Source organism: Pseudopipra pipra, chromosome 1 (assembly GCF_036250125.1).
Source record: "Pseudopipra pipra isolate bDixPip1 chromosome 1, bDixPip1.hap1, whole genome shotgun sequence".
Classification (NCBI taxonomy): domain Eukaryota; kingdom Metazoa; phylum Chordata; class Aves; order Passeriformes; family Pipridae; genus Pseudopipra; species Pseudopipra pipra.
In genome coordinates, this window is record NC_087549.1 from 107,847,590 (window position 1) to 107,871,395 (window position 23,806).

The 23,806-nt window shown below is 42.5% G+C and overlaps 1 protein-coding gene across 1 annotated transcript in view; it reads right to left on the minus strand.

Annotated features, from left to right (window-relative positions):
* The window catches only part of EEPD1 (endonuclease/exonuclease/phosphatase family domain containing 1), a 62,774-nt gene that overhangs the window by 24,455 nt on the left and 14,513 nt on the right, over positions 1 to 23,806 (minus strand). The window contains exon 2 of the mRNA XM_064670105.1: positions 3,410 to 3,461. Within this exon, the coding sequence (XP_064526175.1) occupies positions 3,410 to 3,461 (52 nt within the window). The remainder of the gene's footprint in view (positions 1 to 3,409; positions 3,462 to 23,806) is intronic.

Genomic DNA, 23,806 nt, shown 5'->3' on the forward strand with positions numbered 1-23,806 from the left:
ACAAGCGCGCTGGTGGCTCAAAAGGCCAATATGAGATGGGCACGTCTGGTTGCAAAAGGCACAGCAGAAAGACTCCTTAGGTGGTATATTCTGCAAGGCACGATTCTTTCTGCGTTGTCTTTTCTCCTCAAGAGTGATCCTAAGGTTCATCTGCCAGGGCTGAGTGAGCTTGGACGGGGGCAGCGAGGTCCTCAGGACGTAGGTTTAACTAGAGTGACCTTCATTTCCTAGATAAGAAGTCAACAAATGTCTCTGTCTACAGTCAAGTAGACAGTCTTTTCTCATCCTGAGTAACAGCAGATGCATTTACTTATGAATACACAAATAGGAAAATAATGTTCCCAAAGCAGGCTTACCTTACAAAAGGGATCACTAAATTGCACAGATTATTTAACTTTTCTCTATAACCTGCCTGTGAAGGAGAAATGAGCTCAAGAGCCCCTGTTAACATCTGAAAGGTACAAAGAGGAACATCTGACAGAATACAAAGAATATTTTTATTTTTCTTACAAGATGGATGACCCTGCACAACCTACTGGCAACAAGCACAAATGAGAACAATTCTTTTGGTGTACTTGTTGCCTATGGAATAGGACTACAGATTTAAAATGCTAAAACAGCAACTGATGTGAAATGTCACCTGGCTAGGCAGTTTGATCTGCTAATTACTTAAACAGATTTATTTTTCAACTATACAAACAGCATGTTCCTCAGGAGAATTATTTTTTCCCCTTCCCCGAATAAATACTATTAACATTTGCCAAGTAGAATTCTTCATCTGCAATTAAGGATTTCCCAAAATTAGATCAAGTAAAGTACTCAAAAACACACTGGGGTAAGAGTGTCTCTGGGAGTCTCTCCAGAGCTATGCTTCTGGAAGGGGAAGCAATGTTTCATACAAATCTCAGCACCAACAAGCCTGCGTGCCTGAGATACTTCCTTCTAAAGCCTGAGTGGCCTTGAACCCTTGTGGGTATGAGGCTGGCACGACTGCAAGCTCTCCTGAGGCATCTCGCCATCTGTGTTCTTTACTACCCTTGGCAAATGGCAGCAAACCTTCTAAATCGAAGGCATGCAAGTAATACAATCCCACAGCAGCTGGGGCAAGCTCAGTGAGGAGGCAGGGGGAAGCAAACAGATCAATTTGAAGGTTCAAGGTAAGCCAAAATACAGGTAAGTATGCGCTTGCTTTTAAGCTGCTGGTAAGAGCGCTCACAGGGAGTCTGTGGCAGGATGGTCTGATGGGCTATGGCCAAAACAAACACAAACAAGCCCATCTCTGACCCAGAACTTTCACTAGGTAAACACTGTTGTTCCTCTTGTGTGACCTAGTTCACTGAAATAAATTATTTTCTTGTTCCTCTTAACAACAGCAAGTGTGGTGCTGGGGATCAGCTCCACAAGCAGCATCTCCATCTGTGGTGCTTACAGGCACCCATGGCTCCCCAGAAAAACAAACCAGTTGATGAGCAGCATCCAAGGGTCAATCAAACTTATCCCAATCCAAGATGAGCTGTAATTAAACCCTGGCAATCACACCTTCTGTCTTGGCAACCCCAGGCATAAATGCCGCCAAGTGTGGTAGATCCTTGGCTTAAAGGGTCCATTTTGGCACAATTTGCCAAAACATTAGGGTTTAAGAAATTAAACAAATAAAGTCTTTGCAAGACAAAGCTCTTCACAGTGTGTTCAGCTTATTTTCAATGGTCAAGGTGGGAAAAACATTTAAAGACACTTAAGTATCTAAGATAGTCAGAATGGCATGAAACCCTTTTGCAGTAAGAAACCAGCAAATCTATGACAGGCAGCTTTTGAAGCACAGCAGCATTCTGCTACACATTTGGGAAAGCAAGCAAGCTTTCCCAAAGGGGAAAGTCTTTCCACAGGGGGTTCCCATCTTCTCAAGACCCCAGCGGTTCAAGCAGCCTGCTCTGACAGTCTGCTGCTTCATGTGCCTCACCTGACAGTCCATCTGTGTTATGCATGGCCAGATAATTTTATGACACTGTCTCAAGGTCTGGTTCTCCAGAGACTCACTACAAATGCACTTAACTTCAATGTGGTTTGATTTAATGGAGCTCATCTGCAGCACGAACACTAGTGTGCCTGTAGGTCTTTTTAGGGGGGCACTACTCTTCAACAGTGGGCTTCTACTCACTCTGGGTTTCCATGCGAGTGTCAAAATATATAACAAGACTTTCAAAGCTGGGCATCAAATTTTAGAAATAAGAAGAAGTTTCCAAAGTTCAAAACCATGTATGACAGACTGGAAAGTGTTCTATAGGAAAAACGCTTTAAGGTTATTATGTTCATAGCTTTCTTAAAGAAAACCCAGAAAAAACCCATCTTACAATGAATGTTAAAATATTATCACTTAATAATATTCTGTATTCCTAATATATAATGTATTCTGGCATCACAATGCTGATAAATAATGACGAAAGAATAGAAAACATGACAGTACATGTTCTCAAAACCTGACTCTGAAAGCAGGCTGGACAAGGAATTTTGTTCTAGTCTGTGTTCTTTTTCTCCTCCTGTATTTAAAAAATAAAGACAGCAAATTTCTTTGAACTTACATAATTCTACCCTGTTATTTTACAGAGAGCTAAACTGGCCTTTTAAATTCATTAAGCTTGGCATTGTATGAAAGAGGATATCAAATATTCAGAGAGCTCAATTTCGAAAGATCACTTTTCTGAGGCTGAGCCTTTCTGAAGAGCTTCCTGCAGAGTTCCAGACAATGCCTCAAACAGCCATTCTCACCAGGCTGAGGTTACTTGACCTCACCAGGCCATGTTTCTGGAGGCATTGGGCCAAAGGGAGGTACCAGTCCAATAGAAAGGTGAGAAGTCTACAGGGTGTGAGGTGCCAGAGAGTCAAACTGCTGCAAACGATGAAAATTTGTGAATATTGACCTGTTTTGCACAATGAGTGGTTGAGAACCATGCACATGTTATATTAGCCTTTCAAAACCAGGTTGCACAGCGCCCTATTCAACCTGGCCTTGAACACTTCCAGGGTTGGGGCATCCACAGTTTCTCTGGGCAATTGGTTTCAGTGCCTTACCACCCTCACAGTAAAGAATTTCTTCCCAATATCTGATCTAAACCTGCCCTCCAGGGTACTGCTGTGCTTGCAGTACCTTGGCTGTAGAGCAACACCAGGTTTTATTATTTACTGCTTATTATTAAGCATTGCTTACCCCAAGCTTGTTGTAAAATCAGAGAACACCAAAAACACAGCTTGGACAAAACATATCCCCTCTGCTTTCATGCATTATGTAGCTAAGAAGATGTCTTATTTTATGCTGCGTGATTTTCCATGAAGTTAGGAAGCACGACTAACACAGAGGGCTTTAAGAGCTTAAATGTGTTATGACAGTTGTATTAGAGATATTTTTAAATACCTTTTCTAGCGCTTCTCTGTCAACCAGCTCCTGCACAGCCAAAAGCTTGATACTGTAAGAAAAAAACAGAGAGAAAAAAAGAATGAATCACCCCATTGCAAGTCTTACAGAAGCACAAGTAACAGCAGAACTGAAGCTCTCCTTTTATCTTCTCTCTTCATAAAGAGATACAAGACATGCTCAGAATATAACAAACCAAAGCAACAGAGACAGTGTTACTTTGTTTGCCTTGAATTAGTGATCCCAAGCAGGTATCTTGGTTTCCAAATTACAAGTATATCTGAATTCATCATACAGAGAAACTGCATTAATCACTACTTTTTTAATACCCCAAATGAACACCAGAGGATCTTCTGAATGACAAACATGGAAAAATATTCTAGATCATTTCTATCGGTTTTAGTCAACTTTGTTCTTCAGTATCAACATGTTTCTACAAGTCCCATGACAGTCATTCCCAGGGATTTACAATATTATATATGAGGTACAGTAATTAAGACAACACAGCTAAAGAAATTTGAGGGAGAGATGAGGGAAATGAGCATCACTGTTTGAAAGTAGTGTAGAGAGATAATCCACGGTTATTGTTCTTGTAGTGCCCTTTGCTGCTCAACCCCAAATTTCTTCACCTACTGAATCTCTTCTAAGTTTACCTCTAGGGGCTAAATCCTGCACACTGAATTTCATTCACTTCAAAAAGATTATTAGAGTTACTCAAGCAGGATTTTGCCCTGTAAGACAGGCAAAATTACAGCTAAATCGGGGTATATAAGAGAAGCTTGTATAACATCTAATCTTTCATAGAGATTTTAATGAGTAATTAGAAATCATCCACCCTCCTTCAAATTCAGTTACTTGCATGTAGTGCGAAAGTCCAATCTTTTTCATGCTAAGAAATTTCAGGAAAAGATTTTGTTGCATCCCTGTCAAGCCAAAGGGCTCACGGTATGGGTATGAACCTGAAAAGCATTGCCAGCAGGTCAAAGGAGGTGATCCTTCCCCTCTATGCAGCACTGGCAAGGCCAGAGCTCACACCTCTCCACCACTGGGCACTTGCCATCGAGGGTCCACAGCAGCTGCCTTGGCCAGAGAGTAGAAGGGATCAACAGCACTTCTACTTATAGAGCTGGGCATCTACTTTAGGATGTCACAGTTAAAATTCAGCCCACCTAAAATTTAGCTCTCTACAGCTTTGGTGCCTAACTGCATTTAGATTCACTATATAGTTAAATGAAATGAGAGAGGAACCTCACTGTCCCAGGGTGGTTCAACCCATCTATCCTGGCGTCATCCCCTTAAGTCCTCCCACAAGGGCAGAAGCTGCCATCACGCTACACTGCCCCAAGCCAGGCTTACAGAAAGCTGGCAGGCTTTTTACCCATGAAGTAGACCTGTATTGCAACTCCAACTGCTCACTTTCCTTACCCGGTCTTAAAACCAGTCACTTAATATATTATCCTTTGACTCCAGAGGATAATTTCCTTTACCCAAGGATACAAAAACATTTCCATGGCAATAAAAGAATCAAATGATGCACACAAATATTGTTTAAATGACTCTCACCACCCTGTAGATATATACAGTAAAGAGACAGTATAGTTAAAAGCTTATATTCAAGACAGTGTGAAAAGTCAACACAGAAGTCTGCCAAACGATATACAATACAAAATTTTATTAGCCTTTCAAAACTCCACAGAAATATTGCATAATTCTTGAACATCCACTGGCACCTTATATGTTAATTATCTACATCCATCCTGTAACAGCAGCTGGCAAAACATAGTTCTAGTCTTGTCCTTCTACTGCTTTCCACTGCAGGTGGAAACACACGGCCTAACCCCTAAACACAAATGTGCTTTCACTTTAATGGACTTCTAGTTTACAGATGTCTTCAAGGCATCATAAAAAGCCTACATCCAATGAATTATAAAATAGCCCCAGACAACAGATTTCTAGTCTGTAGAGGCTATTATTACTAAGACAGAGTGGGTAGAGATGGTTCAGAAAACAATGGGATAATCAGGAAAATGAAAAGGGTATTCCATTAAAGCCCAACCACTAGCATAGCAGGGGACATGCAACTTTGTATTACTGTTTGGTGAACACACTAGGCTGCACACAAAAGTTCAGCTGAACTGGAAGGCACTTAGGGTAAGTACAAAGCCAATACAAGGTATTTTTAAACATGATTTTTCTTGCAATTCTGCCAGCATACAAAATAAAGATGGGATGGGCACCAGGCAAAGAAGGCACCTCCATTTAAAAAACACTGCAGGATTGTGTCCAACTCAGAAGAAGTCAAGGCTGATGCACCTTAGAGAAAAAAGTCCATTAACACAGGTAGTAGCAATGCAGCCACAATCAAGACCTGGCTCTGAATTCAGGAGTCACCCCTTTGTTTTTGATGACCCACCTGTTGCGGTGCACTTCATAAAAACACGGGATGGGTGAGAGGGAGGTGGGCTAACACACACATGGAGGCAACCAGGATGCTCACAGCTAGCTGGGCTGCTGCAGAGATGGCTTGAAATCTGTGTGCATACAATAAAATCTAATATTCTGCCATTCCCTTCTGCAAGCTGGACAACAGTGTGGGTTTTGTTATGCAAATTACTTTTGTCTTTCTTCAAGCTAGAGACTTTTTGATTACTTAATCAAATCAATCAAGGCTGCGGATGCTTCTACCAATTGACTGATTTATTTCTAGAATGTTATTTGTGATTTATCTGACACTCAATAGCTTCAGAAGAAACATGTAGACTGTCCCAAATGGAAGTACCATTTTCATTAGAGATGATCATCTTACTGTACAAACCTTCCTTTCCATTTACACCTTTAAAGCCCCATAAGAACTTTTTCAACTGGTATGTGTTTAATTAAAACAAAGTATACAGGGTCACACAGAAGCAAGTAATGAAGCAGGGAGCAGAAATCTTTTTACTTTATTTCATTATATAAACGGAGATGCTGTGCTCTTGTTCAGAGGTGAAGAACCCACACAAAGGGTTTACATCCTGCAGAGGTACTGCATATGCAGAGCCAGAATCAAATCTCAGTTCAAAGTTGTACATGATTTGCAGCAACACCCGTTTTACTCCTGGTGAGAAAAAGACTTCCTCTGCTGTTACAAATTGAGAGATCAATGTTTGCCCAGTACTTTACTCTTTTCTCCTCAGGTAACACCAGGTATTTTTTTGGGGTCAAAAGGAATCAGCAAACGCAAATATCAGCCTTTATACAACCAGTTGCAAGATCCTTCTTTCCTTAAAGCACCACCACAGATGCTGTCTCTGCCCACTGGATTACAGTCCACTACCTAGAAAATTGCTTTTGATAACCAGTTATTTACTGCTATTTCATCCAGCAAATCCAAGTAACATTAGTATGTGCTACTTGATGCAATGTCAGCTTGGAAATGCAGCTTCTTTTAAGGCTGCTGCTTTGGGTGTCTGATGTTTCAAAAAGAAATCTGGCTGCTTATTTAAGCATTACATCAGCAATCTTAAAACCACTGAGAGCAGCTCATAACTTCATTTGTTGTTTGTAGTTGTTGTGTTCACCAAGGATTTCAAAGCAGACGGGAATGAAATCAGTAACTGAGAAAGGGGTGGAGGGAAGATTCTAATTTAAAAAAAAAACTCTAATAAAATGCAAGGAGAGTTACCAAAAGCCAACACTGAAGTCCAAGCTCTTGCTGTCTACAATATGACACTTAGGTTCTCTTTTCATATATCCTTCATATATCCTTCTTTATCCTTCATATATCCTTTTCATATATCCTTCTTTCATCCTCACCCATGTTATGCAGACATTAACTCATGAATAAAGTTGTAGAAAAATCATATTTCCCAAATAAACCTGTTGGCTCCTGGAGAGCCTGCTCTAACCTACCAGCTTTAAAACATAGTGGTTAAGAAATCTGTAATGTGAATAACTATACTGACTGGACAAAAATGGCCCTGCTTAAATTTGAAACCCTATTAAAAATACTAATGGGCTCAATTACTTACATGATCTATTTAAACAAAGCTGTTGAAATTAATATCCTGTTACCCCAGGCACACTCAAAATACTTGAAAACATGCAGTGATCAGGATGAAGGACTCTCCTCCAGCAGTAAAAATATGCAAACATGATGTGCTGTCAAGGAAACACATGACTCCCTCTTTTTTTGGCTGTGGGTGACGCACAGCATTCTCCTCTAAGGGAATTCCTTTTGGTTTCCAGAAGATTAGTCACAGTGCTGAGCAAATGCCTACAGCTACAGCACACTTCTATGCCTCAGGGTATCATTGCAATCCCTTCCTCAAAGTCTTCTAACTTAAAAACATTGGGTTACTCTCTCTAATCACACGTACCCAGGAATAAAGTAAGTCTTTCCAGCAGTCTTTTGCAACACTGCAAACTTGCCAATGGGTCCCTTGCTGGTTGTGCATTCCTATTCACCACGAGCCATTACGATCACATTTAATTTGCACTGAGCTTCACTTGCCAGCTTGAGTTCACATTGCCCACAAAAACCCATCTGCTCTTGCAGTAGGGAATGTCGGGGCCTTCCTAAGAACCACTACAGAACCACTACAGTCATCTGCCTGCAAACCAGCAAAGCCATGGCTCTGCATCAAGGCAGATGGGATGGACTGAGGTCATCGCACAAGACAGATCCTAGATCCATCCATGCAGAATGCACCTGAGGTCGTCACCTGAGGAAGAAAAGCTGCTTCCACCAAAACCAGCTAGGAGAGTGTTTCAGGGGTAGAGAGGTTTTAGAATTACAGCCAGTTTCTGGACCACCCGTGTACAGAATTAGAATTGCAGCCAGTACAGACATGGGTCACTTGGACACCACTCTGAAGAGAGGGTCTCCAGAGCAGAGCCCTGCATCAATGAGCACAGTGACCCACGTCTGCTGAGCTGAGCACAGCATGGAGCTGAAGTTCCCATTCAGTGCAGAACCTGGTAATTTTGATTAAAAGGGAACGAGGAGGAAGTGAGGAAAATGTGAAGCAATAAGCACAGAAATCAGAGAGTCAGCAAAGTGTTTAAGTGAACACTTGGCCTCATGACAGTGTCCTACAAAAGCTGCAAGATGCAGGGATGCAGGGCAGCTGCTCAGGTAGAGCAGCAAGACCTCGGCTGGAAGCTGGCGCTCCCAGCACCTGGGACGCCTTCTTAGCCTGAAAACAGGTCATGAATGGTGAGTCTCCAGGCATTCCAGCATACTCCCACTTTCCTTTTCTTTCTCTCCTTAGCTTGAAAGCAGGGCTCCCTGGACAATCGGTGCTGCCTGTCTTCCACCTGGGGTTTGGTACAGCATGTGGCTCATTGCCCGGCATCACCAACCTAGATGTGTTATCCAGCAGCAATGTGAGCTGTGGATTAGTCTCAATTTGCTTTGCAAGCTTATACACCTTTGCTCAAGGCCTGAGTTTTTCCAAAAGCCCCATGCTTTCTATTAGCCAGTGCATAAGCCTAAATTTAACATCATCAAGAAGTATTATTTGACTTCTCTTAATTTTCTGTCTCCATCTTCACATACAGCTGTACCAAATCTGACTCACAGACTTTATTATAAACAGTCCATGCAAAAATCACTCAATCCCAAAGCATCATTTTGAACAACATTAAATAATTCTCCTTCTCTTTTAGTCAACAAACTTTTCCTCTTTTTTCTTAAGATAAGATCCCATAACCATGTTACGGCCCATAAGGAAGTTTTACGGATGACTTACATAGAGTAGAGCATGATGGACGCACATAACTGAAGTGCTTGATGAGAGATTCACATTAGAGTTAGTTAACAAAAAGAACAGGACAAGACCGCTTGGGTCATCAAATTTGTACGCTAAAATTGTATTTCCAAATCTTACAAACTGGCCTTATTCATAAATCAAGTCTGCTCTAAAAGACGGGCACGAAACATGAAAGTTAGAAGAAAAAAAGGAAAAAAAATGCAGTTGAGATGTGCTAATGCTACCTGTACCTGGAAGGGAGCCCTCCCCATCAGCTGGCTGCTCTCCCCATACCTCACCTCGGTCTTCAGCTCTGCTGGTGAAAGGGCACACTCATCACCATTTGCACCACAGCCCCTTGTTTTCCTTTAGCATCTGCCAGATGACAGCACGAGTAACAATAAGGATGGGGAAGCTACCAACATGGGTATGTGTTCACTGTGAGGGCTGTGGTCCGTCCCTGCTGCAGCCAGCTGTCGACAGCCTGAGGTTAAGGGCTGTGATTAACCATTTTTTAATCGTTTTAAGCACAGGTAGATGCTTAGCCATCAAGCATGTGCTGCTTTGGGATGGGGAAGGATACCAGCCCAAAAGGGACGAACACAGAAAAACCTAGATCTTGTGGGTTAAAAAAATAGGGGAGGTAGGAGGTGGTAGTGTGTGGAAGTGGGGGTGGGTTGTGGGGTTTGTGCAGTTTTTTGTTGTTTGGGTGTTTGTTTTAAATGTAGAGCTGCTGCTGGAATTTGTCCCTTGCTGCTAATGCCTAATGAGACTCAAGGCTTTGTCTCCTGACTCTGTCTGCCCCAGTGATGATTACGTTGCATAAAGGCAGGTGAAAGAACAGCAGGCTCCCAGCAGCAGCACAGCAGACTATGTTTAACATGGTGAGATGACAGTGGACTAAGTCTCTGAGCACCCTGGGGCCTGCAGAACAATCTGTGTCGCTCCCTTTTTGGGGCTGCCCACACTGACCAGGGTAACGGGTGACCTAAATGGGGTCCCTTTGCAGTGAAGGAGCAGCCTTTAAGACATCCATCAATGCATGCACTGTGAAAAGCCATCTCATTTTTGCTGGCATATCCCATCTACAAAGTTGTCTTTCCACTCCTTAGACCTCGTTTGCTCACACCCCCATAAAAACAAAAGCAGAAGGAGGAAAGGAAAAAAGCCTGCTTAATGACTTTCAGCCTCATAAACTTCCTCCATCTACCCCTGTGAAATCTGACAAGGAAAAAAAAATCAGTTTCTCCTTCTCCAATAAAAGCATCTGCATCTTCTCAATCATGCCTTAAATGGAAGGAAAAATTGTGTCCACTGCCACGTCTTAACAGCTGCTGGAAGCCACCGGAGAGCTTATGAAGTAAGCTGATGGGCTTGGATAGGAATACCATGCCATATTGCTTTGGGACTAGCTGCCAGCTAATGACACAACAATATGAATTGGAAGATTTTCAGGAAAAAAATGTATCTACAGTAAGAAGAAATTATGATAAAATCAGGGAGCTGCATTTCCTTTAAAAAAATATACTTACTTAATATATAATTATATTAAATGTATTTTTATATATACTATAGATGCACATAAAATAGATACTGTAAAATTTATATATAATTTTATAAACACATTCATATAGATAGAGGTAAATTTATTTAGGGCTACTTTTTTTGCAGCTTCCTCATTCAGATGAAAGTAGATGTTCTTTGATGCCTAGTCATCACCGATATCCCTGCAGCATGGTCTGAAACCAAAAAGTAGATCAAGGCACCGTAGCTGGAAAGAGAATCAGGAGTAAATGGAAGGAGCAGTGAAGTTGCAATCCATCAAGCAAACTGGCGGCATAGCACAGGTCACACAAACACTCTTCCTCCGATGTTTGCATTTGCAGATCTATTGCATTATGTGAGTGATTATGTGAGTATTTGTCATGGGGAGAAAGGAAACTGTAATGGAACTAAATGAGGGAAAACATGAATTATGGATGGTTACTACTGAGGGTTGCAGAGGGGCAACAGCAGCATAACTCAAGCTGACAGGCAGGAGGCAACTGAAAGAGTTCACTCCTTCCTTTTCCCATTTCAGTGGTTACCTGGGTTCAGGGATGCTCTCTCCTTGCTGTTCTCTTTCCAAAACCTACAGCAAAGACATCTTTTGCAGACCTATGAACTTTGCACTGAGGGTCTGATTTATGTTCAACTGATGCTGTGGTTTCAGCACAGCTATATCATTGCAGGAACAGAATGATAATTCATAAACTCTGAGCATTGTGTATTCCAAATGCACAAGAGCAAAACCAAGAAGGGAGGTTGCAAGAACAGCCAACTTCTTCCTACCACTCTGGAAGGGAGTAAGACATGCTCACAAAATAATCCAAACCCCAACCAGCTGCAGAAAGCATATCAATGCCCATGTATAATGAGACTTGGAAGCCTTCTTGACCACCTCCTTGGGAACACCCTACACAAGCTCTTTCCAAATGGATGAAATCCATGCTGCTGTGCATACAGACTTTTACTATGTCAGTAAGTAGAGAAGGTCACACACAGCAAAATAAGAAGGGAGCTACTCGAAACTCCCAGAATCCCTGTGACACTAAAGAAACATCATTCTTATCCATCTACCAAGAAGAAGTGTCTTCCAAGTTGTGAGGCACTAATGCTCATCAGGACATGTGCAAATTCTGAGTGTTTCCACCACAGAGAGGGGAATAGAAGCAAAAGGGAAGCATCCTATTAACCTCTTCCTCTACACAGATGATCACATCTCAGGCCTAATTCTTTCCTTTTCCAGGTAAGGGGGAAGGAGACAGGACATCACTTCCACTTGTATAAAGTCTCTCTGTCTGAAGATCCCCTAAACTTTTAAACCAGAGCAAGTCACAGAAGGGTCATTCTCTGCATGCACGCAATGCACATGTAAATAATGTCCTTTCTCTCATTATTACGTTCAGAAAGATTTGCTAATTCATCTCCATTTGAGAGAAAACAAGCCCTGTGCTAACTTGCAGTTTTTAGAAACACTTGGCTAAGTTACAGGCCATCCTATGGCCTTTTCTCTTGATGTCCTGTTATTATTTTTCCCTGTCCTTCTCCAATTCTGTCTCTGCAAACTGGCACAGCACCAAGAGAGTAGCAGCAGTTAGAAAAGTAAAAGTCAAGGAAGACTTCCAATGTCCTCAGAAGAAATGCTGGTTATTAAGGGCCGGGATACATTGCACTTGATTGAACAGAACCAAACCTGATTCCTGAGAGGCAAAGGTTAATTAGACAAATGGCTCAAAAGGATCAATTTGTTCTAACCCATAATTTGCTGATTTTCTTTTTTTAATTTAAAAAGAGAGTTTAAAATAGACTAGGCTGCTGAAAATATGCCCCAAATTCCCAAACACATGAGACGAAACCACAGAGGGCCCAGGACCGCCAGTAACATAATGACTACAGAATAGTAGCCTAATGAATAAAGAAGCAGCAAATCAAATGCCTATACTAAATTATACCGAACGCAGCAATCTCGTCTCTACATATCCACTAACAGGGACTAACAGGTACATGCAGCGGCAATGCAGTTTAACTTCCAACACCATTCAAAACTCAGGGTGACAGTCCAGCAGGCTTCTCTGTTACCACTTCCACCTCCCACTTCACTGCTTGCTCCTGTGCCAAACACTTCACTACATGATAATTCAAGCAGCAGAAGAGAGTACTACTGCAAGTGGTGGTGGAGTGTGTTATATTTACTCACAAAAAAATACACGAGTTGTTGCAACTCACTTCTGACAGGCAGCAAACCAAAATCAGTTGCCTACATTTAAAAAAAAGGGAGGGGCAGTTGGGTTTTAGTTTAATATATATAATGATAAAGTGTATTTTCCTTCTTTCATATTTCATTTCTTACTATATTTAACTAAGAGCAATACTGTCTCTATTCAAAACAGTTCACCTTACATTCAGTGGTTTTGAAGTTGGGCAAAATCCTCCGTATAATATTCAGTCATAGGATTTTTATTTTTTAATTTTTCAAAGGATGCCTGTTTCCTTATAATTCTGCAGGAAGAGAGAGGCTCACAGAGAATGTTGTGTTCGCAGCAACATTGATTTCTTCTGAGTCATTAAAACTGGACACGGGCAAGTTATTCAACTCGCACTGAATTATTCAAATCTGTCCAACAAGGGAGGAGACCAAGACTGAAAACAAAAATTTAGAAGGTCATAAAAATCAAAAGGTGACTTAGAGCTTCCAAATATAGGCATTAAGTTATAGTGTATGTGAACTCTGGCATTTGGCTCTTTTTCTGGAGTTTCTGAATCATTCCCTGCTGGGGTAAAGTGTATTAATTCCAGAAACAGCACCTTCTCCTACCCAGTTCTACCCTACTACAGCAATGGAAAAACTGAATAGTCCTTATTAAATCAAATTGACATGTTTGGGAAAGGGTACACCACCACACTACCATTCTGCCATGAATTATAAAGCTACCAATAAAATGATGGGGCCTTGGGAGGTTTGAAAACTCTACTTGAAAACTCTCCTTCTATGTCCCTGAAAAACACTGGTAAGAAACAAAAAGTCATTTGAAATAATCTGCTTCCCTTTCTCCATCAGGTATGTGAACAGTGTACAATCAAGCTCTTATGTGAAAGCTTGTCGTTCGATCTCAGAAACTTAATGCAATATTACTTTGTCATACAAGCACATCCTCATCTCAGAGAAATGAGTTTACCTGGTTAAAAACCTTACAAAGGTATACAGTGAAAGTCAGCTTGTTTTGTAAAATACATGTTCAGGAGCAATTCTACAGTTTTATGGTAGTACAACCATGATCAGTTGGTAACATGTGAGCACCAGTAATAGTTAGCCTGGTGTTGTGTAAAGAGTATTGAAGCTTCCTGGTTGAATCTGGATACAGAACTTCAAAGTTTTCTACAGTATACTCTTAACAAAGAGATTGACCCTCAAGAGTTGGCTCCTACTTCGAAGAGGCTGGCAGAGTGCCACAGCAATTGGGCATTTCATACGAGCATCTTTAGCAGAAGACTTCGTGCCAAAGTGGAATTGTTTAAGTGGCAGAGGAGGCTAAACATCAGGGATTAAAACAGAAAAACACACACAAGAAGTGCGTAGAGAGACACTACGAAATTGCTGAGCAGAAGTATTGTGATGAGGGGAAAAGAGCAGTACAGAAACCAAGAGCAGTGCTTTGGTCAAGTATACTCTTCTTCATGGTTCTTTTATGACCAGCTTATTTTGCCTTACAAATTCAAAGACGTTTTGACAAAAAGATTAAAATGAAGTGCATCATTATCACAGGCAGAAAACAAAGCAGAATCTGTATTAGCAGAGAGCCCACATGTTTTAAAAACTTCCCACTCTGTGGCCAAAATTCAGCCCACCCATGTTCTTACAGTGAAGCTTTGGAAGCTGGTGGCAAGACCTTGACGCTGCAGTGCTCTGCAAGAGCAAGGGGCAGGCATCCAAAGACGTTGTCAAGGTGACTGAGGTCTTGTCACCATGAGGAGGTACCAAGTGTAGGTTTTACAAGATAACACTCTTGTGTTACTACTCTGACAAAAGTCTCCAGCACAGGCCTAGCCTAACACTATCAAGTTTGCACATCAACAGAGTGGAGCATCAGTCAGCACAGCCATCTGCTACATCACACACAGGAATGGCATCAGGACCCACTGCCAACAACTGGGTTGCCCTCTTTATAGTATTTATACCATATGGTGAAGGAAAAGTCACAATAGATGAGAATTCCTCAAAACTGTCACTCAGCTAGCCCACTTAAAGATTACCGAAAGCAGAACAATTTGATACCCAAGCTTTGAATGAATATGAACATTCATCCTCCTAAAACTGAAGTCAATTGCACAGCCCAAAACATGAAGCAAAGAAACGGAAAACTGTGAAAAGAAGCAGGCCAGAGGGAGCAAAGGCAGAAAACCCAAGTTTCACATACCAGAAAAGATGACTCTCCTCAGTCTTGCATGCACTGAAGCCTTTAAATGTCAGAAAATCCATAGAAGACAATTCAGTAAGGCTATTCACAAGTGGTGTTGCTGTCAAGCAATAAAGAATTTTGTTTACACTCTTAGGTTTCCAGACATGAGGAGAATATTATAGTCAGAAAATAACAACCAGCCAATATGGAGGTTGTATCTGCAAAAGCACACAGAAGGCACAAATTAGATAAGAAAACTACCTGTCAAATAAGGGTAAGAAGTTAAAAACCTTCTTTCCAAGAGCTAATTACAAAAGTATCCTACCAGCTTCATCTACAACATCACATGATGCTGCATTAGAATAGGGAATTTAGCTTATGGGGCATTTGGAGTGCCATTTATGTAACTTTAACCCAAATAGCAGACCAGACGGTCTTTCTATCAGTCCAGTTGTTTTGTACTTTAATAATGACTTTGAAGTGTGATGAGGGTTACATGAAGCTTAAGCCTCTGCCTAGCCAAAAGCCAAAACCACATATAGCCTTTGCTCTGAGTATCAGAGTAACACGGAAAGGTTTTGATTTAAACCTCCAGGGGATGCATCACATAGCTGTAACTCTAATCCGGGAGCAAATATAATCTGTCCGCACTTCTCAAAGTCAGAAAAACTGGCTGAGTCGGCACTCTCCCAGCCAACTGCTGCGCTCAAACCAGCCCCTGCTCAGTTTGCTGGCAGAGCTTTCCAGCAGAGATATACTAAGCAGAAGGGAGAGACCACTCAAAAAGAAAGTATGCAATGTAAACACATAGCCGAGCAGATTATGGCCTGTTTACACAGGCTGCTACCATTCACTTTTTCTACTGCATCCCAAAAAATTCCTTGAGACTGTGTGTGGTAGCATTCTCTACCAATCAAATCCTGCGCGTCTATCTCCAGCAGTCGTACAGAACCACAAATGCAGGAAGGCTGGTCAAAAGAGACTGCTGGATACAACAACAACCTCAACACGGGATTATCATGTGTCAGCTGTAGCTTCACCCAGCTGAGTCTTGAAAACCTCCAAAACACTGACTCCATCGCCTTGAGATAACATCTTCCAGTGCTGCCCCAGCTTCTGAGTGAGGAAGCTTCTTCTAACATCTGGTCTGAAGATCACAAACCAGCCAGTTGCCCACTTTGTACTAAAGCCAGGGGTTATTTTACCTGCAGTGCTAGGCTATGGGCTTCTGTGGACACAGACAAGTTTCTTCAGAATCTTCAAGGGTTACCATCTGCCACAGCAGCCACTCCCCTCAAATTACGTACTGTTATAGAGCATAATAAGTTATTACTCATCATAAAGGATATTTACCCTGTGTAGCAAATATATACTGCCACAATGGTCTGTGTTGACAAAGGGAAAGGCTTATCTGACTAGATACATGGGTCAAGTAAATGTTTTCTTTCTCCCACCTCAACAGTAGCTTGTGCCAGATTCTTCAGAGGACAGAGCGAGACACATAGGAAAGAAGGTGAACAGCTTCTTTGTTTTCCCCCTTGCTCTCATCTCACATAACAGGATGCCACCACTGTCCATATATGCATCTCACTTGGTGGTTCTCAGGCTTTCTGGGCCATAATCTGCTCTTAAGATTGAAGCTGCCTTCCATAGAAGATGACACACTGTTGTGAAACATTTGACCAAAAAACACTAAAGACAAGATGTCTCACTAACCACAAGATCACAGTCATGTCAGTCACACCTCAGGAATGGGGTAAGCGGAGGGCGACTAATCCTTTATTTGAGCTTCTGCCTAGCTCCTAACCTGTGTGGCATCTTCTGGCATGGGTTTATTAGTGTGCCATCTTAAAAGTTGCTTTGAAGCAAGCACAGCATAAGGTTTTTTCCCCTTGTTCTAACATGTACTTAGAAAATAGCACAGTTGAGTTACTTTACATTTGCTTATCACAGCAGCCACTCAGTTCTAGTATCTCATGACTTTGAGATCGGGACGAACTTCATCAGTTAAGGAACCTCATCAAAATGATCTATTTCTCCTACAGAAGAGGAACAATCTGAAGTTTCTATCATGGAAGATATCCTTGAAAGTTTTAAATTGTGGATTGCTTATATGTGTAATAACAAGTTTCAAATCAAGAGTGTTGTATGGGTACACACACAGAAGCTTATGCTGCCAGCAATAACGGGCACTGTTACAAAAGCAGATTAACCATCTTTCAGTCAATGTCTGCAAAAACATGGTGTACAGAGGCCTGCCCAGTAAGTGCTTCCCTGCAGCTGAGGACTGTGCACAGGAGCATGGCAGCTCACGGTTTCTCTTCAGTCATAAGGAAAAGCCATGTGCCGTGGAAGCTCAAGTCAACTGCTGTCCAAGTGGAGCCTCCTGAACCTCCAGGTGCATGGGCAGAACAACCACAAAGCCAGGACCCCATGCCATTTCTAGAACAATTCCTGCGAGTTCAAGGGCATCAGTTATGAGTTTATGACTAATAGAACCACTGCATTTGTCAGAGTAATAAAAACCAAACCAACAAAAGCACTGTAGTGTCAGTCTCCAATGATATTTGATTTGATAGGGAATAGTGTGGCATGGCGGAACAAGGGCAGGCAAAACAGCATCATGCTGAAACACAACAGCACTGCCCAGGCACCCTGTTCCCAGTGCTAGCACCACGACTATGCTGGCCATGTCCACCCTCCTGGGATGGCTGTATTGCAGAGCTCTGTCTTCCTCAGTGGGCAGCAGCACTGACCAAATGCCACAGCTGACCACCCGAGGAACCTCTCCCCACACCATATCCCCACAATGCAGCAGCTCTCCTGCTTGTGCAATTTTAAAAGTTAGCGTCTTCATACACTGTCCCCTGTGGACCTCCTTTACAGAGGCAGCAAGTGGTGATGTCCCCAACACATACAGCCAGGTCATAGTCCGCCTCCTGCAACTGCAGATAACATGGTTCGAACAGTCACCACTCCTGCTCAGTGAGCTGCATTCAGCAGCTGTTTAAGTGAAGCCAATTTACTTGGCAGACAAGAAGCTCCCAGATTAACCTGGATCAACTCCGGGTGCTGAGAAACAGTAACAAGCAGCTAGCGGGTGGATCTCAGAAACACGTGCCTCTTCACTGGCGATCAGAATATGCCTGAAGCTGCAGAGAAGTGATGGCACTCATTCAGCATTGTGTCAGAGATGGACATGGGAGAGAACCAGAGCGGCTAGAGTCCCTTCTCCTCTTAGACCACTTCACTTCTTAGTGCCTCATTTAGACATTTTACAGTACAGGAAAGTATACACATTATATAAGCGCTAATTATATGGTGTAAAGGGTTCCTACTTCTGATTTAAGGAGAGCATTAGTACATTATTCATTACTTCAACTTTTACTCTTTGCTATTTGGATCATTGCTGTGTTTTTTGTAGCACCCCCTTTCCTCCCCATTTAGTCAAATAGTTCCTTGTTATAATTTTGATTACAATTTGCAAACACTGGTTTGTGGAGGATTAACTATGGTGGTGGAGGCAAAACAAAAATCCAGCAGATGACCTAGTGCTAGTTTAGAAGCACAGAACAGTAACAGGAAGTGTCACAGTCTTCTTCTCAGCAAGACTCTCTTAAGCAGCAGAAGTCTTAGGTTGTTTCTTTCTCAAAAGGGCATCAAATAAATCCCCAAACACTGAACACCTACAGCTTAACCTTCAATGGCCATATGTTATTTAAAAAATAAATAAAAATAAGTAAAAACTCAAACCAAAAGCAGAACACCTAAGAAATCACACAGACTGGAAGGACGGAAAGGGTCATTAATTTCATTACAGAGCTCTCATGAAACACTGATGCCTGCAAACTGTCACAACTGTCACACTGCACAGCCAGCACGTAGGTACATAACCACTTACTACAGAAAGTTGTAGAAATGATCATTACATAAATTCCAGAGGGCTGTGTCTATGGAGGAATTTTATTTAACCAGCCTGCTACTATCCTCTAAGCAAAATAAAAAAGATTTAAGGTCTAAAGCAAGGAGGACTTGTCATATCTGCCTCACCAAAAGCATAATAGGGGAAAATAAACATAATTCTGCTGCGTCAGCTCTGTCACCAAAGGTCTTCCTTTAGAGAGGGCACAGGTAAACTTAAAAGCAAAACTCCAAATCCTTCTAAATTTAAAAGGATGTGAGCTTGTTGGGGATTTAAAAAAAAACCAAAATAATCTTTTTAAGGCTTTTCAAAGAGCCACGGAAAGGAGATTTTGTTAAATACATGATTCTCACCATCTTCTTATTTGTGCTATGCAGCGTAGGGCAAAGATTTAAGGCGCTTTGCCTGTGAGTGGATGCAGCTTGACACGAGCTGCGGCAGTGTGCATTCCCTGAACTGAAGTAACCCTGCACAGGCAGGGATCCAGCCAGACATCTTAGGGGTTACTAGGATTCATATTTAAAGAGGAGAAACACTGACTCTCTCTCTCTCACTAATAAAAATAAAAATTGCCAAAGGCAGATGTCTCTGTGTGCTTAAATTCAGTTTGGATAATATGTGGTTGGGATTGCATTGTCACAGGATTTAATAAGAGGAAGTTCTCTTATCTCCCTTGGTTAAGCAAAAAAAACATGTCTTTTTTTGCTTTACAGAGAAAAGAGGAAAAATAGCACACACACCACACAGCCTCTGTACTGGTGTAAGGGGCAGGAAAAAAAAGTTACTGATGTTTTGCAAGTCCTAGCAGTATCAGAAAGGTTAATAGAGTTCACTGAAGTTCTAATAGTGCATAACTCTAGCATACCTGCACAAAAAGGTGATTTCATTTGTTTTCTTGTTTATTGCTCCACAGGACAGGGCTCAGAAAAGATAAGAGGTTTGGAGGCAGATGCCATTGACTAGTTCCCCTTGCCATTCACCTTGGCTAAGCAGAATAGTTTTATGTAGCTGTGCAGCAAAAGTAAAGTACTGAAGCTTCCAGACACAGCATCACATTAATCACTTCAACCAGGTGGCCAGGATACCCAGTGAGAAGGAAAGCCTCCACACTTTCTCCTAATGAAAGGGAGTCAATGGCACAGCATCTCAGAAGGCACCTGTCTCCCCACTGGGCTGGCTGCTCTCACACATGATGCCAATCAGACACCTGGGGCTTCCTGAATCTGAATCTACAACAGAACTGCCTACAGTCCCTTAGATGCTCACCAGTATTCCACTAGTTTAAGCAATAAAATACTAAGCTTAAGCAATAAAATACTAAGCAAATGACAACAAATCACACGCCCTCCCAAATACCTGAAACCTCAACACTCAGGAAAAGACTGGCCATGCCACAGATGATGAAAAGAAAGCAGGTATGGCAGCACTCAACCACTTCACTGAAGAAAAAAGCTGAGCACAAGATTACACTTTGTTATCTCACCCCAATAAGGTCATTGTGAAGCAGCACCGTCCTTGGAGAAAGGAGCTTGAGGAAAGAAAAAGTGATTCCTAATGGAGCAGACAGGTAGGATGGGTCTCTGGGTGACACCACAGGTCAACATCAATATCTTACTGAGTCCACAGGATACCCAGTGAAGCCATGACAGCAAGCTCGGGTGGCCCCACTTGGGACAGTGCCACATATACAAATGACCATGTAGTGACACAGGAGGATGAGGAAAACAGCAGTACACTTGAGGAGGGAGGAAAGGCTTCAAACACGAAGAGGCTGCATTCATGTGTTCCTCTTCTAGGAGAGCATAGCGAGGAGACGACAACATATGTAACACCTCATGATGCAAGCACAGAATAAAATGCTAAGGACAGCTTTCCCAGAAAAGAAGGACGGAAGAAGGGAGCAGAAAGGAAAATTTGAAATTGTCCTTCTCCTCTTCAGAAAAAAGCAGAAATAGTTCAGGCAAAAAAACCCTACAGAATTTAGTAGTCAGAATGGACAGAAAAAGAGGCTGAGCAATCACTGGAGGAGATCCTCAGCAGCGATGTTCCTCCTTTCTCTGCAAAGGGAGGGTCTTGGGCTGGATTGCAGAATGCTGCTCTCTTCCCAGAGCCCCAAAGAGCAGAGTGAGGATCACCAAAAACTTTGCACCAGCTGAAGTCTGCAGACCATGCAGGAGGAGTGGGCACACACAGGCATGAGCAGCCAATGGCACAACTTCTGCCTATACAAAGAAAACCAGGTTATTGGATACCAGCTGCTACTTCATGAAATACAAAGACAACTCACCTTGTAAGAAGCCATTACCCCTGTGCATACACAGTAACAACGGTGGAGTTTCTGCTCAGTCATAAAGCACTCAAGAAAATACCCATTGCCCTGACACACAGCAAGAAAGCCAGAGCTGGAGAGACAACCTGTTCTGATGAGCAAGCAGGGGACATGTGTGCATGCACAGACACAAAGACAGCATGCAAAGCGAGTTTGGTAACACCAAGAGGTGAGCCAACATTTTGTTGGGATCAATCTGCTCCCTGCCACCTCCCAGCAGGAAAACACTGCTGTCATGAATTAGTCAATGTCACCACAAACCACCTCATTGCCAGCTCTGCGCTGAAGAAATCTCACATGGCAGGCAAACCATCTGATGTCCTAAGCCAGCAGAGCCAGGGTGCTGGCCTTTTACTTTCCTCTCTCCCCACCCCCATCCCAAAACACAATAATGCTCTGAAACCCTCTTTCAAGATGGGAAACACCCATCATGTCTACAGGATGTGAGAGGCGAAAGGGATGTGGGTTAGTTGGAGGACGTGCAGCAATGTGCCTCCAACTGCTGTGCACTTTAAGTCATACCATTGCATGACCTAAAGCTCAGAGTAGGCAGCAGCAAACCATAGAATAATATAATCATTTAGGTTGGAAAAGACCTCGAAGATCACCAGGCCCATTAACATAACACTGCCAAGTCCACCACTAAACCACATCTCTAAATGCCACATCTACACATCTTTTAAATACCTCCAGGGTTGGTGATTCAACCAGCTCCCTTGGCAGCCTGTTCCAAAGCTTGGCAATCCTTTCGGTGAAGAAATTTTTCCTAATATCCAATCTAATATCATGCATACCAGTGAGGGATCTGTCTGTGAGGTACCCTACCCACTACCCGCTTTAGCTGTCCTATCTCCAGGGAACACAGCCTTTTCCACAGGGCATAGCTCTGAAAGTAGAAAGTGTGAGATTATGGATCACAACAGTCTGCAAAATTTGTAAGTGTAGTTCTAAATTAATTCTTCTATTTTTTTAGAAACTATCTTCACCATTTCTGAATATTCAGAACAGGCAAAACTTTAAAGTTAGATCCCAACCCTGCAAAGGGAGGCTGCAACATCTATACACCACTGCTTTAGGGATTCTAGCCATGCTGTCTGGTGCTCATGGTTATAGATGTTTCCAGGTTCTTATCACTAGGAGAAACCCTGAAAAAAACCCAAACTATCAAACTGTGTGTATGAGCTTCTCTAGCATACCTCTGTGAGCCACAAAGCACGGTATTAATTCAACCTCAGCTTCCCTCTCCTCAAATCATCTCCTTTAGCACTCCAAACACACACAGCTAATAACATCAGAAGGGTCAGCTAAGCAAATAGCAGCACAGCCAGGTGAAACAGGAGAAGTATTCATTTCACCTGGGCTCCTGACCTGCTAGAAGGCAGGAAGAGGTGATGTAACTTAGCTGGGATAAAGTTTTTTCATCCTTTACTTGCTCTTTCTCCTTGGGCCTGTGAATGTGTTGATACCTGTGCAAAGTCTTCTGGAGTAGCACCTTCAGGTATGAGGTGGGTTAACCTCAAGGCCACTGTCTTAGAAATGATGCAATCCAAACCTCCAAAGTCAAATCCCTGGACTAAAAGATGTCCTTGTAAAGACATTTGAATATATCTATATATTCACTACATTGTTCTCACTGTGTCCTTGAATCTGTGTTTGGAAAAAAAAAAAAGGCCAATTCAGTAGAAAGCATCATCCTCCTCCCTGTCCCATTAACCTGCTTTTATTTCCCCTGGCTACCAGCACACAAAGAGAAACGGCAAACCAGTAGCAAATCATACCCCAAGTAACTGCAAGCGAGGTTGAGAGGGGGGTGGCATTTCTTCCTGCTGAAACCCAGCAGCCCCACCGGGCTGAACATTTGTGCTTCTTGACAGTGGGCCAGCAAGCAGAGAAATGAAGCCCTGCCACAAGCCAGCCTGGCTATCTGGGCATCCTCACTAGCAGTAGCACTCCACTGAGCCGAGGGCTCATACCAGCATCACACCATATAGCCGCCCTCCACCTTGGCTCATTGCTAATTCAGGGTTACGTTATTCCCATGAACTGCTGTTTGTGTCTCTGCGTGGAAAGCCAACAAGGGAACATGCTAGCCTTCCGAAAAACCATACTCTGTGAGGAGGAGGGGATTAGGAGGGAACAATGCTGGAGTGTCTTTAGTGAGCTGGAAGCAATCCCAGCTCCTAGCTACACAATGACATGCAGGAAGGAGTTTTGAAAGCTTCCCAGTCACAGAGGACTCCTGTGTGCCAGGCTTGGAGACGTCTGGACATAAAAATGGCCTTTACAGCATAAGGATGCAAGAGGACTACAGAACCCCACACACAGATTGGCCCCGGCCAAGTGGGGAATGGTGGCTAAAGCTTAGCTTTTTCTTTCTTGGCTTTGGGTGCTAATTGATTAATCCAGATCCTTAACCTTATTGAGGTCAGGGGCTTCAGCACTAAACGGTCTTAGAAATGCCAGACTTTCACGGGA